Here is a 19,342-nt window from a genome sequence, read left to right as displayed (position 1 = left end):
AAACCTACTCGTCAAAAGCTGAGGAGATTTTTAATTAACCGCGGGACTATACAGAGTGTTGCTATATTAAACAAAAATTTTGTTTTTTTTTACGTCCGTATTTTATATAAATAATATCACCTAGCACCCATTAAAGTAGGGTTTTACGTTTTACGTCGTTAAATAGGAAAGAAAGGTGTAGAGGGAAATTATCAATTTGTTTGTATTTTTTTTTGTTCGTTACCCGAGAACTCCGTGATTGGTTGGGAAAAATTCTCTTTGTATGGGAAATGGAAAGAATAATAATAGAAATAGAAAATAATATAATCCCTATTCTTTTCATCAACATTTGTAGCCGGATATATATATTATAAATAAGTATAAATTATTGAATGTTCTATTTTAATTACAAAGGATTCAAATCGTGATTAAAAAAAAACGATTTTCAATTGAAGTGTACCGTCATTTTTATTTATATATCTTATCATTTTTAATGATAAAATTGGTAATAATATCACTGATATAATTAATAGATACAGTCGTAATATCACTTGTAATGCGTACACATATTTTTTTTGTAAATAGAGAAATATAATTTGAAACAATATCAAAAACATTTTTTGTAAAGCTAATAGCACAAATACAATCGTATGTCTTCGTTAATATATAACGGGGGATATCTAATTGCACATAAAAACTGAACGTAGATATCTCCATTTAAATTTGGCTACCTTATCGGCAGCAAGACAGATAATTATATATCTACGGGTTGCGGGTGCTAAATAACATAAAAGATATTCCATCGTATATATCCTAATCACTTCTGAGTGTGCACATTTCGATGTGCAGTACAAGTAGCAGTTTATAATGAATACCAATAAAGTATTTAATTTTTTATTATATATGGCCTGACTATTTTAGTCATATCTATATATAGTATAAATATGTTAGTTACTTTGGACATTTAATGATGATTAAAATTGTATTTTACAGTGTAACCTTCGAATGAACACTCTAGAATATAATATAATGTGCAAACACATCTAACGATGGAAAACGTTCGATGCGAGACGGGTGGTCGGATAACTGACTGTAACAATACATTTTATCGAATTCATATATCTAGGAAAAAGTGTAACTGCTGAGTTTCTTGCCGGTCAGCAGAATCTTCTTTCCAAACCGGTGTTAGCTTTATATTTAATTCAACACATGACGATTCAAAAGTTCTTGTATGAGCCTATTTGAATAAAGGAATTTAAATTTGATTTTTGAGTGTACCAGCGACCCGTCCTGGTTTTGCATGGCTATTCAGCCATTTCCGTTCACAATGTTAACAAATTATAAATACAAATCTTTATCTATGATCGTTCTTTCTTTTAGTAAAAACTGCTTCATAATCTGTTGGGTGGTTAGGAAGAAAGCGAAGACAAACCCAAATAGAGAAATAGTTTAAATGTTCACTTATAGTTAAATTTAGAAATTTATAAATTAATATGACCACAATTATTTTACACAGAAAGGATAAAAGTGTATTCCTTCTAGATAGAATTACATTTTTAAACTAACTTGACGAGATTATTGTAAATATTGAGATATATTGGATTAAATTAAGAATTAGAAGAAAAATCAAAAACGTATAATTTAATATACATATATGAAAGTCAAGACAAAGTGTAGATTTATGTTGATACAATATTATTAAGGCAAAACAATTATTATACTATATGCCTCTGGGAATTTCCAAATCAATAAAATTAATAATCCTAATACATTAATAATCTATGTAAATAACGGATATCGATGACGATAGATTGGAATTAATCATTATTTAAGGTGTTAGATATATTGTATACAACTATATGACATCACAAAACCTTAAAGTCAGATATAAAAAATATACTGATATGTGTTCCATGGCTCTCTTTCTGTGGTAGTTGTAAGGTCTGGGGGTAGTTTGACAGAGGTTAAGGTTTGCTTAGCAAGGGAATATGATAATATGTAAATATTTGTGAAGTAAATCGAACATTGACAAATAAATTAATACTTGAGAATAGAAAATATGGATACTTTTAGAGGTTGGATGTCTGGTATAATACAAAAAAAGTAGAACTTTACATATAGGTATATTTTGGACAGTATCTTTATATATATAACCTATGTGTTATTCTTATGTATTCACTATATTATCGTAAAGTTTCATTAAAATCCATTCAGTACACTTTGCGTGAAATAGTAACAAACATCCATACATACAAACTTTCGCCTTTATAATATTATTGAGAATAAATTATCGCGATAAAGAGCGCCTTATCGCTATACCGTACCTATTCTAGGTAACCTCTTAGACGGAGAGATTACTGTGGGATTTGAAGAATTAGGGTAGTAAAAAGCTGGACATTAACAAAAATTAAGTAAAAACATATACTGTGCTTAAATTTACAATAGAATATAATCATTATAACATTATGGTGATAATGCAATAAATAAAATAAAGTACAGTTAGTAGATAGTCCTTTTATATATGAAAGGTTTATATGGCAGCGTTAATCATTGAGGCAACTACTACATGATCTGTATAATCTAAATTAAACTTGGTTTTAATTAAATCGTACTTATAGTGAATAATAAAAAGTATTAATTATCTTTGTCAACATCGATTGTCAATTTACATTCGACATATCAACAGCTTATGGATTAACTTGGCATTGATCAATAATAGTACAGTTACAATACCAAAATAACATCCTCGTCAACGACTATTCACAATCTTATCGTAGTTTAAATCCTAACTTCGTCAGAAACCTTAAATGTTTTAAGAAAGGATTAAGTTTTCGATAAAGTGACATCTGTATTATAATGATATTGATAATAATTAATCGAATGACCAATCGAATGATGCTTAGAATTTTTGGTTATTACGTATCGTATTAAAATTGTACATTAGCAAAATTTTGAAACACTGCGAGTGAATTATGTGAGATAGATAGAAATTTCATTAAGATAGCATCTGCTTTGATCGAGTGGCTTATAAAACTGAAGCCCCAAGTATCGGGAAAATAAAAAATCGTATGGTTTTACCGTCTATGGTTTCGATATATTGGCATTTGCAAATCATCATCCGTGTGGTGGCAACTTAGGAACCCAATTACGACCATAATTATTTCAGAAATAGTCGGCTATAAGGTCTGCTCAATCATTACGCCGCTGCACCGTCCTCAATAGAAGATAAAACATGACTCTCATATTTGTATTTATTCATATATCTATGATATTTAGTTAGTCAAATAGAGTAAATATACACCGAGAAGAACCAGCCTATTCTCGGTAGGATCTACATTCTGAACCTTGTAAAATGTCTATTCGAAATCCTTGTAAGGGCCTAGTTGAATAAATTAAATTATGATTTGATTTAAATGACAACAAATGTTTTTTTTTAATTAAGAATCCTACGTAGTAAGTAATTGTACCTTAAAGTATATTCATTATGGATCCTTTTCGTTATGAACTACCGTATTTTTACACTAGTCATTATCAGTAAAATAAATGGTACTTGTATAAATTATCTTCATTAAATTATATCGCTCGTACTGTGGTAATCCTTTTAATTAAAATTTCTTAGTACATTTAAAACGTGTCAATATTTTATATAGTGCTAGTTGTCGCCCGCGGCATCGCTCGCGTTTCAATGGTTGGTCGTCAGGAGTTTGGCATAATAAGCCTTGCCCTTCCTTGGGGTTCAAGCTTGCTTCATGCACAGTTTCATCGAATTCGGTTGAGTGGTTTGACCGCAAAAGAACTACAGACAGACAGACACACGGACAGAAGCACTTTCGCATTTATAAATTTAGTATAGATTTTTACCGGAATAGCGGTTCCACGCATTCAACGAAAACTGGAAAATGATTATGTTCACCTGATCAACCACTTTAAAAGAGAGGTCAGCCAACTGCGCTGGGCATAGAATAGTGCATAAGTTTTCCGTCACTCTCATAATGAGATAAGTCGGCAAATCCAAAAGGAACGGTTCGGGCACATGACCAAAGGTTTTACGTACTTTATAAGACTATGAATTTTCCTTGTAATATAGCACCTATTTTTTTGTTTTTCTACGACACACGCGATTTGATAAAATTGAATGAATCAGCAATCTCAATCGTACCGATCAATCTTCCTTGTTTCACTTTCTGTAAATTTTACGTACATTGGCGGCATATTATGATGTCAAATCAACATTTCTGTGTGTGTTTTTATGTGTAACATCAATTATATGCGGTTATGGCAAATGGCACGACGCTCTCTTATGTCGTCGTGACGCAGCCTTCCTTAAAATCTTATATATGTAGGGCGCGTGTTTTATTTACTTCGTTGCTATATATTGTTACAATAACAAGAAATACTTTAACCGAAACAGCATTGTTTACGACTCGACAATTTTTACACCCCGTTCCAAGGTTGATGAACTGGTCAAATTTAGTTCATATATGTGTATTTATCATGTTCATATAAACTCGATAAAGTTTACAACTGGCGTGATAATTATGACATGCAGAAATATAAAGGCAGAAATACGTTATATATATATTATAATCAGTTATTGTTACGATTATGTTTATCACACAACAGAGTTATTGATGATGACAAATTATGCTCGTGGGAGTCTGCTTTCGTTGTGGCTCATAGTTTGCTTCAAATAATACCCGTAAACCCGTAAACCATTGCGCTATTGACGCTATGTCAATAGTCGCCGAGCGATGTAAAAACTCGTACGTTCAAGCCTGATCCCTTGGGCTATTCCTAGCGCAACCTTTGAGCTAAATTTGTGGGGTTATAAGAAATATTAGGAATCCTTTGTAATTTGCAATTTTTGCTATGCAGTTAGTATTCTTAAAAAAAATACAAGTCAGGTTAGTTTTTTTTATAGTATATACGTTGCTTATAACAATTTAAAGAGGTTGACCAAAAACTGAATAGACACGGCTATTATTTAATTATTAATAAAAATGATAAAGATGCATTTTGTTTGGAGTTTTGATTAATGAAAACAAATTTGACTGCGACTGCAAATAACAATTAAAACGAGGCAAATGTTAATTGTGAATTCTTTTGTTACGGCTCGACACGGCTAATGAAAAACAATGGAATAATGATTCACGTTGCTGTCAAAACCAACAGCAGTTTGGACAAAATATTAATCTAAGTAATATTAATTGAACGACGCATTCCCATAGGCACTAATATAATTTTGAAGATAACTTTTGGGCTGTATGTTTTTTTTTAAATTTAAAATTGGTCGGCGGACCGGAAAATGGCCCACTCGATGGTAAGGCACTACTGTTTGTGGGCATGGGTGCTGTTTAAACTATTCCTTACACCACCAATGGGATAAACCCACACAACCAATATTGGGAGCTAAGATGTTTTATCTTTTTGGCTGTAGTTGATCTAGCCTACTCATCCTTCAAACTGCAACACATAAATACTAAATATTGCTGTTTGGCCGTAGAATAACAGATCAGTAAAATATGATGATGCTGGGCTGGCACGCACAAAGTTTCCTCCAAAACCAAATTTATTAATCGATGTTTGCTAATTATTTATATTATGGATGAACTATTAACTCTTCCAACACTCGAGTTTTGCAGTCTTAGTCATAAAGTCCTTGATTAAAACTAAAACTTGGCATGTTTTATGTATGATAATGGATCATCAAATTATTCCTCTACCAACAGTTAAGATGTCCAACATATCGATCATCATCAATCATCGAGTTGAAACTTATATTTTTTTTTAGTAATCACGTTACCAACTTCATCCGTTCTTTAAAATGAGGCCTACCAAGGAGGCAACTAAAAGAAAATTATAGGACGTTTTTATAGTACCTACCTATTCATAATAATAGTTTCGAATAAGGACATTTACAGGCTCGTAATTTTTTAATAGCATAATTAAACCTCTTTGGTTTTTTTTTGTATTATTGTTAGAATTATACATATATCAAAATAAAGACCTAAATAATAATTATTTATATTATAATATTGTATAATATAATATATAAGGTCCTGGACAGGTATAAATTGTATATATATCATATTGAGCTTACAAAGATGTTGTATTGAGTCCTTACAGTAAAATATACTTATCTCAACGATGGAGGCACAGTTTATTCTTATAATTTTGATTAAATTTACTGAAATAACTCGCGTTAATTAAGAAAGAAAGGATAAGAACCCTTTTAGTACATCATTGGAACATGATATTTAATTTATTCGTATTTTATTAATGCTGCCTTTCATTGAAATGTGATTCTATGTTTTTGGATTAAAGATTATTGTAACTTTTGAAATAAAAAAAAAAGTTTAACGAGAATAATATATTCGTGGTCCTCGTTATACAGTCGTAAATAGGAGCGTGTTCAACGAAACTAATGTATTTTACGTATTTTGATATATACGTTTTTATAAATGAGATTCGTGTGTTAATAAATCCAAATATATATGATTCTTTCAAAATTAACAATTTTAATTGGATTTAAATTATCATTATTGAATTGATTAAAAGATTAAAAAGATAAGATTAATAAGATTTGACGAAACGCGAGTCGGACTTACCTACAAATGGTTCGGCATAAAGTTGCAGGTTAACGACTTGTCCGATGGCATTCAATGATTCAGATTAAGTAGTTCGTTTTACAAATGAAACTTGGTACTAATAAAATAATAAATTTATATAATAAACATAATTTTAATATATATTTTCTATTATGTTGTAGTATCTATGTATGTATGTTTATAAGTATAAACTCAAATCCTTCCGTCCTTGAATATGGAACATGAAATAAAAGTTAATAATTAAATTAAAATTAATTAAGAGTTCAGTTGGGTCGGTGCTATAAAAAGTTATCTGGTTTGTCTGCGGAAAAGTTCTTAATAACACGAAAACCACGTAAAGCATATTATGAGAGAGAGGAAGTAAAGAGCGCATCTTTGTTTGCACAGCACAGGGGATATATTGCACAAGAGTGGGTGCACTCTTGTGCAATATATCCCCTGTGCTATGTAACGAGATTGGCTGACGTAAAATTATCATCATGTCTCAAATTGGACAAAATTTTGTAACACTATTATCCTCTAACTCAAATTGGACCACCGTGGTGGAATAACAAACACTAATAACAAATTTGTGTTTATTTATTCATCTCGTGCTCGGCGGTGAAGGAAAACATCATGAGGAAACCTGCATGTGTCTAATTTCAACGATATTCTGCCACATGTGTATATAATAATAATAATAAGCTCCTAACCTTCTCCTCGAAGAGGGAGAGGAGGATTTAGCGCAGCAGTGCGAAATTTACAGACTGTTACTGTTGATGGATTAAGCTTGACTTCACAAAATAGAAGGCCAATCCCCGGTAGTGGGATATAAACGCATTTATACTGTATGTAACTATTTAGGAATAAGAAATTAATCAATAGTCTTATTGATCTTATGTTTAGACGAGCAGTTGTGCTTAGACTGAGCGTAGGTATTGTTATATTGTGGTTATATTATTATTATTGAAACTTATAAATACGTACTCATGCGACATTATTACATTCACATTTAGTCGATATTTTTATAAAACAAGGTATACATTGTTTTTTTACCTACCTAACTACCTTCAGCACGAATTTGGAAAATGATATACGTGATATTAATTATTATTATTTAGAGTTTAAGTCTGTAATCATTTGCAAACAATACGGAGTAAATGAGAATCTATATTATGTGTTTAAATATAAAGATGTAACCCTAAATAACAAGATACAGGTATAAATTTAGTCTTGATATTTACGTTGTTCCTGATAACGTTTTTCTACTAGGTTTATATAATCCTATTAAATGTGAGCGATACGAGTCGATTTTGGTATATATAAAGAGTCTCAAGCAGTAGAATCACTAAAGTTGTAATTGTCACATAAAACAATGCGTGCTGCTTTTATTTTGGCCCTTGGCCTAGCGGTGGCCGTGGGTGAGTTTATTAGCTTTCTAAATAAGTAGAAATAGCAATTATCTGTAACCACCGATTGAGTACCAGCATTACATATAGAGATAGAATAGAAGTCTATATCTGACTTAAAGTGTCCTGTGTATTTTTTTATGACATGAGCGATAGTCACCACTACCCATAGATATTGGCATCGTACTTGGCGGTAGGCCTTTGTACAAGCCCGTCTGCATGTGTACCACCCATGTACTCATTATATATTATACTGCTAAACAGCAGTACTGAGTATTGTTGTGTTCCAGTTTCAGGGGTGAGTGAGCCTATGTAACCACAGACATAAGGGACATAAGATATCAGTTCCCAGGGTTGGGAATGGGCTGTGTAAGGAATGGGTAATGTTTCTTACAGCGTCATTGTCACTTACCATCGGATGGCCCATTTACCCGTCTGTCTATCTATATCATAAAAAAACCGTAAAAACCTTAAAAAATCCTTATAACGCCAATTTGCCACTAGACTTGGAAACTATGATGGTAAGTCCCATGTCCCTGTAGTTACATTGGCTCATTCAACTTTCAAACAGGAATACAATAATACTAAGTATTGCTTCTTGGCGGTAGAATATATGTTGAGTGGGATGTACCTACCCAGACAGGCATACATAAAGTCTCACTTGTAAAGTGCCACCAATAGTACCACACTTATTATAAAAAAAACCAATAGCGATATGTTAGGAAAAGCAATTTTATTCAATTTTATGTAATATGCATTTTCAGCCAGCACTTCGGCTAAAAGGATTATCGGAGGATCTGTGACATCGATCGATCGGTATCCATTTGCTGCCGCTATGCTTCGTTCACCCTCGGGCACTGGAACGTTCTGGCAGGCTTGTGGTGCTTCTATTTTAAATAACAGAGCCGTTCTTACTGCTGCCCATTGTTTCAAGTGAGTATATTTTTATTTATAAAATTTTAAATTCATGAACCATCTTCGTAATGAGTGTATTATGTGTATTATATAAAGAATGAAGTTAAGTTTCCGAAAGAATCATCATCATCATCCTCTCCAGTTTTGTCGAGTCGTTTTCGGTGTTAGGTTTTTGTGTCCAGGTGATACCCATGACTTTAAGGAGTCAATGTCGTCGATACATTTGCTGCAGAACGATATGTGTTTCACGGACAATGCCTTGACCATCATTATATTAGGATCTTGCTTCACCTGGCACCATATGGCCAGCATATAAACGTTACGAAATGAACATTACTTCTCAATTTCTTCCTGACTTCATGAATTTGGCTTAAGAAAATGTTGTATTCTTGGTTTTATTATTTTTACTGGACATAATCACTTAATTGACTTCAATAGGAGAGGTTTCTCAATTTTGTCCGTATATATTATTTATTTCCACCAACCCGCATTGGAGCAGCGTGATGGAATATGCTCCAAACCTTCTCCTCAAGGGAGAGGAGGCCTTAGCCCAGCAGTGGGAAATTTACAGGCTGCTAATGTAATGTAATGTAAAATATTATTTATGATTTTGCTAAATCGTTTTGGGATTCCTATATTGTGTATAAGACATTCTAGTTCAGGCTTCAGTTCAAATGTAAATTCCGACAAATTTTTGAAGTCAGATTTTATTGATTTTGAAAAAAAAAGCAAATAGATAACTAAAACCAAATGTATAGTCTTTTACTGGCAGTTTATTTATTTGAATCTATAATCTTAATAAAATAGTATTTACACTCAACATTGTTGTAACCATATTATATCTAAAATAACTGTTATTCGTTTTAGCTTGCATCCTTCAAATAATCAATGGCGTATTCGCGTTGGGTCCACCAATGCCAACAGTGGTGGTGTAGTGTTTACCAGCAACAGAATTATCAACCACCCTAGTTATAATAGAGTCACCGCAGACTATGATGTCGCAGTCGTAAGAATTAATGGGGCATTCTCTTTCAACAACAACGTGCGTGCGGGACGTATCGCTGGCGCTAACTACCATTTGGCCGATAACCAGGTCGTGTGGGCCATCGGATGGGGACTAGTTAATGTAAGTTCTATATTAACTTACTTATTGCATCGTATAATATGTATTGTAAACTATAGTAAGCGAAGGTAGAACTTTGTGCAAGTTCGTCCTGGTAGGTTAGGATTGGTGAGTAGGTACCAACTGCTCATCACATATTATATCGCCAAACAGTAATTCTTAGTATTGTTTTGTTCCGTTTGAAAACAATTTATCCATAAATGCTTATATTTTCCAAATTTCCAACTGCGTCACTTTAAATTCTAAGGCCCTCACCTGCTGGTGAGGCCCTCACCTATCAATAGTGGAACAATTTGAGTCAATCGAAATTGAGTCTGCTGTTAATGTGTAACATCTTTCCTCTCGCTTTTTTGCGATCTGTGAATTCGTGAAAAAAGTGCAACAGAAGCTGGAACAGAAGCACGCGCTCTTTGATTTGAGCAATGAATGCACGTGGTGCTACAGTTGGTTGCAGATGGTACCAACTAATTTGTTTGTAAGATTAATTTTTATTCAGAAGAAGCGGTCTTATTGAGCGGCAATACTGATTTTTCTGATTTGTTTTAATTATTTTCGTTGATAAGAAACGATATTAGTGTCACAACGTATTTCAAAATCGGCGTAATACAGCTGGCTTTGTATTGCTGCTTCTCTCAGCGATGTTATGTTACAAATTGTATTATTATAGGTTCCATACTGTAGTACTCAGTTTTTCACACTCACTAAATTAATGCTTGAATCTGAACTACTATAGAGGTGTAATATATATATTCTTTAAGAATCTTGAAATTTGAAACTCACCGCAGAATACGAACGTGAAATGTCATAATGTGATATGAGACATTGAATATAGTATTCATACAATTTATAGAATACACTCATCCGAATGGCATATAATCGTAAGTTGTAAACAATACACGAGTGGAATACAGAATGAAATCTTTCAGAATCACAGTGCTGTTACAATACAGGCGAATGCTCTCGTTTAGGGACCGCTCTAACGAATGTTGATTGCTTTATATAAAGTGCTTAATATTAAATTATGAATAATCTTTCAGTTGAATGGACCGGCTTCTGAACAGCTTCGTCACGTTCAAGTTTGGACTATTAACCAGGAAATCTGTAGGAGCCGTTACGCCAGGATTGGACGCGTCGTCACTAATAGCATGTTGTGCTCTGGTTGGCTTGATGTCGGCGGTCGCGACCAATGCCAGGGCGACTCAGGCGGTCCCCTGCTACACAACGACGTTATTGTCGGTGTTTGCTCTTGGGGAGAGCAATGTGCTTTGCCTTTTTACCCCGGTGTTAATGGTCGTGTATCTCAGTTTTCTTCGTGGATTGAATTCAATGCCTAATTGTATAATTTGAAATAAATATTATAACAATTATCTTATAAAAACAACGTTTTATTAAGTTTTTAATGTATTTTAGGTTGTAAATAAAAACACTGAAAAAGTATTAATATAAATTACTCCGATACACATTAAACTACTACCGGTAGGTATAACATGGTCAAAGTAAATATTTTTATTTAATAAAGAAGCGTTAAACTTGCTTGTTAATTATCAAATATAAGAAGAATCGGCGAAAATCTCAGCGGAATGTTTTTAAATTTTATATTTAACAATTATGTGCTCGTAGCACTATTAAAATTCTTTAAAAGATCATCTAAACTTTAATTGTTTTGTAATATCTTTACACAAACACACACACAAACAATTCTTTATCAATTTAATATTTTTGAACATTTTCTGGAACCTGGTAAAAGCGTATACAGTGTCAGACAAAATATCAATCTTACTTTGTTTATATAGAGTTTTCCCATATGAATAGATTGACGAGTCAAATTGGGCTTGGCATGACGAATTCAGGCTTACTTTATAATCTATAGTGATACCACAGAATTCGGTTGTTTCTAGAAAAGCGAACAACGGTAAGCGCTGCGGTAACGCAGCCACACACACTCACACACACATGTAAAAGCTTATCTTAACTACCTATGAACTACCCTATGGCAATGTTTGTACTCGATTGGGTAGTCAAAACTTAAAAGCGTAACGAAAAATTAAAAAAACCGTCTTTCGCATTTTCAATATTAGTTATGTCATTATTTTCGAAGGGCTCAGAGAAGTGAAGAAATTTACGGCGCACTTTCCAAGAAAACGCTGCCAGAGCTATAACAGATTCAAGAAAACCTTACACATAGGGATTGCAATCCGGATCCAATAAACCGGATCCGGATTGCGATCCGGTACCAATATACCGGATCCGGTGCTAGCAATTTTGGCAAAATGATAGAACTGTTGCATGAGTAGACACTTTAAATGCGCTTGATTGTTAGAAACTCTTTAACCTAGGCTTGATTAAATTACATCGTTAATGTACTGCAGAACATACTATCAGCACCGCTTAAAAAACTTCGGTTTTGATACTGAATAGATATTATTGGCATGAGCAAGAGTCATGGTCAAAGTAGATAAGCTTATGATTTGATATGAACAGCTGTGCTTTGCACATTAGCTATGATTAGCTATGGTCGATATTTTATATAAAAATAATAAAGAAAAGATGACCGCCTAGCAACAACTCCAACATTATTAAATGAATCAGATATAGGCGACGAAGACACAACGAATGATGATGAACGAGGAGTTACAGTTACAATAACTGATCCTCATCATCCTTATCTTTCTAAGGCAGAAGTAATTCTTAGATACAATGAGTTTCTTCAATAAGTGGAAAAAGTATTAAAGCTTTTCAAAAGATTGTCTACTAAAAACGATATGTAACTGCAAACATATTTGACAGACGAAACAGGTAAAGAATAACGCCTTACTTTGGATTACCGCTAAAAACCTAATTAATGTTTTTTACCGTAACTTGTTGAAACTAAATTTTAATTATATTACAAACTCATTATTGTGGTAATTGTGCCACTCATTAGACAGATTTATCAAATAGTATTTAACTGAACCGGATTCCGTTCGATTCCGGCCGGATTGGTAATCACGCCGGATTGCAATCCCTACTTACACACTACACTGTTACACTGGGTCAGTCACCCTTAAAACCAGAATACAACAATACCGAGTATAGTTGGTTGGCGCTAGAATAAACGACAAGTGGGTAGGTAACCCAAACGGGTGTGCATAAAGCCCTCCTGCCAAGTAAATTGCTGTACATTTTAAATTACTGTTATTGATATTACGTTACGGTGTCCATTTTTTAAAGCAGTGGTGGCTCAGTTGCTGGAACACGGCCAGAACCATAAACTTAATGTTTATGTGTTTAATTATATTCAGTGAAGTAAAACATCGCAAGGAGGACCTGCATGTGTCGAAATTCACTAAAACTCTGTCACATGTGTATTCTACTCGACTCGCAATGATGAAAAAGCAACAAAGGTTTTTCCTCAAGAGGAGAAAAAAAAATTGTCAAAAAACTGTAAAAAAAAGCTTAATAGCTTAATAGAAAATATAATATGGGGGCAAGGTAACGCGCTCATTTCGAACCCTTATAATTTGAAAAGCACCTATATAGTTTAGATTTTATTGCTATCTAAAAAACCCTGATTTCGTCACTAGCTCAATCATTTCTTAGGGTATCTTCTAATGTCCTAAAAATCTGAAATACGGCATGAAAGCTAGTATTAGGGCACAAACAACAAAAAAAATAAATAAAACTTGTATCTTTTGTCCTTCAACCTCTTAAATTAGTTTGTATGACACTTCGGTAATTTTGGTTTGCAGGTCTGAATATTGATATAAGGTCGCTTGTTATTATAAATTATAAATATAAAGACTGATTTCCACTTCTATCAGGGTAAACCATTTGAAATTTTGAATAACACAATATGAGGAACAAAGGCGATTCAAAGTGGTAGCGACTCCACAAAAATGGTGTTGAACATTCCCGCCAACCAAAAAACGGAAAAAAGCAAATGTCACAGGCAATTTACAAAAAGAAATGAAATTGCACCAAAACCATTTTCACGTAAAATGTTGCTCAGTCTAGACCATATGACTCACACAGTCAAAAAGTTATCAGATCTCATGTAGAGCCAAGCTTCTAACTCTACACGCCTTGTCACTACAAGGCATAACTTCACAAACGCTACATCTTAGTCAAAATTTGTGGCGTGGCCCTTTGGATCCGATAACCTTTTGATAATGCGAGTCATATGGCGGAACCTTGGCAACATTTTGCATGAAAATGTTGTGTTGGGATTAATATTATTCTAAAACAGATATAAAAAGCAAATTAAATATATGACAAGTACATCATATCTTTCTTCACCTGACATCTTTACGCACGAGTGTTTTCTCAACCGTTCAATGTTTATATTTTTCTCAATCTGGGAATTTGCTATAAAAAGTTGTCAGGCACGAACATAATAAAAAATAAAATAAAAGTCAGGCTAATGTTAACACAGTGCAGCTTAATTGCACCTTTCTTTTCAACAATTATAATTATGTATTTATATTCAATAATAATTTGAGGACCCAGAAAATCACAAACCTTAACATCTTGAGTGATGCCAATCGACATACCGTCTAGGAGGAAGAAAACGAATATATAAATATGTAAGAAATTGGACTGAACTTATGCTATAATAATATAAAACATAAAGATTTATGTAAAAGTTTAGAATATTTAACTTATATTTTTTGTATTGTATGAAATTAAAACCAAATATACGTTTTTGAATTTCCTATTGTGTTTTTAAAATTTTGTTACGACAGAGAACGGCATAATTACTATTTTTATTTGTAAGGAGACGAACGACGTTCTCGATGGAAGCTGCGAATACTGTGGACGAATTACCTTGCTTTTTGTTGTATTTATTACCTTAGTTAGCTGAACCTATTAAAGTCTACGAATTCCGTCAGTCAGTCACTGATTAGTCTGAGTTATTTTAAGCGCCATTTCACTGAAAGCTTATATCCTTTAATATACATATAATGTCATGTCAAGCAATAGATTTGAATTTCACTTTTAACATTTTTACTTTTCCATGTTCAATATTTTATAATTTACAGTAAAAAATATAGTTAGTTTAATACAGCTTTGTTGTGTAAAAAATATTTACTAATGTGTCTCCTATTTTCATCATCAGTGCACATTTACACAAAGTCTGTATTTTTAACGGATCTATCACTATCTAACTGGAGGTGTTTGTTCACTGGATCTGGAATACCGTCAAGTATGTGAACTCATTAACAGGAACTACATACGCCATTGCTGGAAATCAAAACGTATTAGTAAGACGAACGTAAGACGAATCACGTTATAAAAATTAGAGAAAATCAGTATATATTTTCTATCATTTCGTGATTGTCGAAATGATTTTTTAAATTCATAAAAGTAGGTAAAGATTGTATGAACATGCTACAAAAAAAGGACAAAATTTTGGGGGCAGTCTGTATGGCTTCCCTATCTCTTACGCATACGGCATCGATAAGTCTATAATATCACTTATTTCACTGTCGGGCGTCCTGAGACGCTCACGTATTTTCTTTTGTTAATTATAACTGACATATGTAACAAAAGAAAAGTATAAATACTCTAATTTATTCAAACGAGTGTGGTCCATCAGCACATAAGAAAAAAAAATAGTCGCACCAGATGATATTAAAATGATGACGTAGTAAATAATTAATTGGTAAAACTGGAAAAGTAAAAAATAACATCTCCCGTTCCAACCTCTCCATTAACAATAAGCCAATTACTTCGGCTCGGGATCGCTACTGTGTTTATAACCTATTTGCTGATATTTCAATTTCGAATCTCTCATATCATATCCGACCTTCGCTGAATAGTTACTGAAAAACGTTGCCAAATAATTTTTAATTTTATTACTCTAAGGGCCGATTTTTCAATCCTTAGATAAACAGACAGATAGCGTTTATTCGACCGATACCCAAAAAACCAGTTGTTCAATCGTCAGATAGACTTTATTCGACGAGTAATTCCATTATCGAAGGAATAAATCTATATTTAACCCTTTAACGACCCGATAACCGCTATTTCATAGATAAACGTTGAAAAAGACGTTGATTTTTAATTGTTGAAAGTTTAACTTATGAGTAGCTGAACTTCTGCCTCATTAAAGTTCGCCGAACGCTCTCTCTTTTTAGACTCCATTATATCTACAGTCTACACCAATTATACCTATTCCAAAAAAAATACTTTCAATTAAACACCACATCCAACCAAACGACAAAATTAAAAATAATAGATACGGTGTGTGACATGACAGTGACGTTATTGACAGAAATTGTGAAAAACATCTGTCTTGCTCTAATGCTTGTCTAAGCAATATATTTGTCTCGCTCCTTTGAAGTTGGAGTTGCCAGAGTTGAATTATTATGTCAGGTAATTATCAATGGAATAAATAACAGTCGAAAAACCGGTGAGCATTTATTCATCTGATAAACACCCAAATAATTTTATTCCTTAGATAGTTGTTGTACCTATTAACTGAGGATTGAAAAATCGGCCCTAAGTGTTAAAGATGTAATAAGTTCATTTAAATTATTGAATATAATGCAAACGACCGACCTTTGTTGGGGAACTCTGTGAAGGCAGTCAATTTGATAATTGATGCGATTGCACCTTACCTCTTAAATCCTATCTTGAGTGGCGTGATTTCTGAGATTATGGAGCACTATGGAAGTTCCAATTTTTAAATCAGGTACTTTAGATGCCAATGATTAATCTCTGTTGTACCGACTCTTTGCAAGATCTTTGAAAAACGAATACTAAATCAAATGTTAGATGTATATTTTGACAAATACAAGTTTAAATTAATTTGGCTTGACAGAGGGTCGCTCGACAACCGATGCTGGTGTTGAGCTCGTAATAAATACATATTTTAGAGCCTGGGAGGACTAACAGGAAGCTTAAGAAAATTTAAATAATGTAGGATATGAAGAAGGAAAAATGAAGTAGTTCATAAAAATGTTAAAAGTAAAAGTTTCAAATTTGCATGATTCTCTAGATTACTAAGGGAAAACTTATTTAAATTAATGTTACATAAAGTCTACTTTAGGTTAATAAGATAAAGCCAAAAGACGTTTAAAATTGTTACATTAAACATTTTTTTTTTGGAATTTTAACTTTTTAATTGTAATAAAATGTCACAAAAGTGTCGAACTGTATAACTAAATTTAGAAACTGTAAAAGTAATTTAAGATCTGTTTTTTTAAGAACAATATGTAAAACCCACCAATATATTTTGTTACTTGCATTTAAAAAGTTGTTTAAATGAAACCTTCTTCTTCTTCTATTTCCCCCAGTTTTTATATAACAAAATAACTCAGTCCAATGAATACTTCATCTAATGAAGTGCGTAGAAATACAACGCACAGTAATCGCAGCCCTGTTCTAGAGCATAGTTCGTCTACTTACAAATAAAAATAGTAATTATGCCGTTCTGTGCCATAACAATATTTAAAAAACAAAAACGGAATGTTGATAGAACTTAAGAATGTGGACGCCATAACATATAATTTAATATTTACCCGGGATCTTGAGTTACTCTAAAATGTCTGTATAATATTAAAATTTCGTGTCTTATTCGAAATTTAAATGAAATTATTTTTTAAAACAATATTTAAGCAAACGTTAAATTATAAACGCAAGTAATTTTATTATAATTATAATAAAGTAGAAATCGCTTATGCAGCATCAGGTTCAACATCTTATGAACATTAGCCTGATTCTAAATTTGATTTTATTATGTTGGTGCCTGTCATTTTTTTATAGCAAATTTCTAGATTATGAAGTCCTTATGAACATTGAACGTTTGAGAAAACAGTCGTGCTTAAGCACTTCAGTAGAATAAAGATACAATGCACTAGTAGGATATGTAATTGAAAGTTGATGACTGAATAAGGTATAAATTAAAAATATGACGTAGTAAATTTCATACGATATATTGTAGTGTGTTAACGGTTGCTTCACAATATATTTATGATAATATAATTTTTATACGGAAGAATATACAAAAATATACCATAAATGCCGATACATCTTTTTATATATTAATAGCGTAAGCCGATTTTTGTATTGACTATGGGAGCTGCACAAAAAATCGTTATGGTCTCATTTAGAAGAGCTTCAGCCGTAGATGTGCAGAAAATTAAAGAGGATTCTTGATTGCAATTTACTAAATTGTTATAATTTGAAATAGAATTAATTTTAGAGACCTTTGCTACGGCTGTATAAGTAAAAAAAAAATTAAAAACAAACAAAATTAAAGTAAATTGTTATCGACAAACTATAAGTTATACTAAGTACATATAAAGTTTCATCATTTTAGCACCAAATTTGGATGATTGACTTGCAGTTTACAATCAAATGAAATAAAAAAAAACCTGTCTAAATATGTATTGAAATTCCCAAAAAATCTTTTGAATAAAGGTGAAGTTTCGCGCACGACCCACTACTATATCGTATATACATACATATATATAGTGTCCTGATACGGTAAAGAGAACGATTTTGGGCAGTGGTATATTAAAATACCGAAAAATATCATCAATTTATCGTTTAGTAAATTTAAAAAAAATCTAAGACAAAATTAATCCATAAATTTTATTATTATTTAATTTATTTGACTTTTTGGATAAATATTAAGAGATAGAAATATAAGGAGGGTTGATAAAAAATTTCGAAAATACTTACATCACTGTGAATCTGGTTATTTAACAGAGCAAATAATGCGATTTAATTGCCGTTTCTTCTCGCTGGAGGATTCGAAAATGCTTTATCGTAACATTTGCTGAATAAAATATATCTGATTTGATTGTTGTAATTATGTTTGTTTCATAATAAAATATTTATTATTATAGCTAGATATCTATTACTTAAGCTAATATTTGATTAACGTATAAGTAGGCTTATTATAATAAATTAATGAGCATATTACTGATAATATATTATTTGTTTCACAGATGCGATAAGAAATGTAATGTTAATTTTTTTTGTTAAACTGCATAGTCATGATTATTTTTTTTTATGTATTAGGTGGTAAAGGATTACAGAGCTCAGCCACCGCGTCTGTTCTCAACGGAATACTAAATGCTTAGAGTAAATTATAGTGCACAAATGTGTGCGCAAATCCAGGTGCACTCTGTACCAAGGGCTTAACGCGCTTTTCGTACCATCGCAGCGTAAACGCTGCAAACATTCAGGCTTTGCACTGCTATTAAAATTCTCGTAGAAAAACCAAATGTTTTTTAATAGCCGATCCGGGTCGAACTCACGACCTCAGACTTTTAAGCTGGTCGCTAAAGCAATGAAACAATTCAAATCATACTGATAACATAAAGCCGGTAACGAGGATT

General features: G+C 32.5%; 2 protein-coding genes across 6 annotated transcripts in view; one reads left to right on the top strand and one right to left on the bottom strand.

Annotated features, from left to right (window-relative positions):
- Positions 1–19,342, bottom strand: part of LOC125067601 (solute carrier family 12 member 4) — a 343,127-nt gene that overhangs the window by 90,932 nt on the left and 232,853 nt on the right. The gene's annotated exons all lie outside the window — the stretch shown is intronic.
- On the top strand, positions 7,904–11,362 carry LOC125067684 (trypsin, alkaline A-like). Its single transcript, XM_047676407.1, has 4 exons — positions 7,904–7,987; positions 8,740–8,908; positions 9,758–10,016; positions 11,051–11,362. The coding sequence occupies exons 1-4, from the start codon at positions 7,942–7,944 to the stop codon at positions 11,345–11,347; spliced, it is 771 nt and encodes a 256-aa protein (XP_047532363.1). The 5' UTR covers positions 7,904–7,941; the 3' UTR covers positions 11,348–11,362.

This window comes from Vanessa atalanta, chromosome 1, assembly GCF_905147765.1.
Source record: "Vanessa atalanta chromosome 1, ilVanAtal1.2, whole genome shotgun sequence".
Lineage (NCBI taxonomy): Eukaryota > Metazoa > Arthropoda > Insecta > Lepidoptera > Nymphalidae > Vanessa > Vanessa atalanta.
The sequence above is the reverse complement of the archived record's forward strand: the minus strand, read 5'-3'. Positions and strand labels throughout refer to the sequence as shown.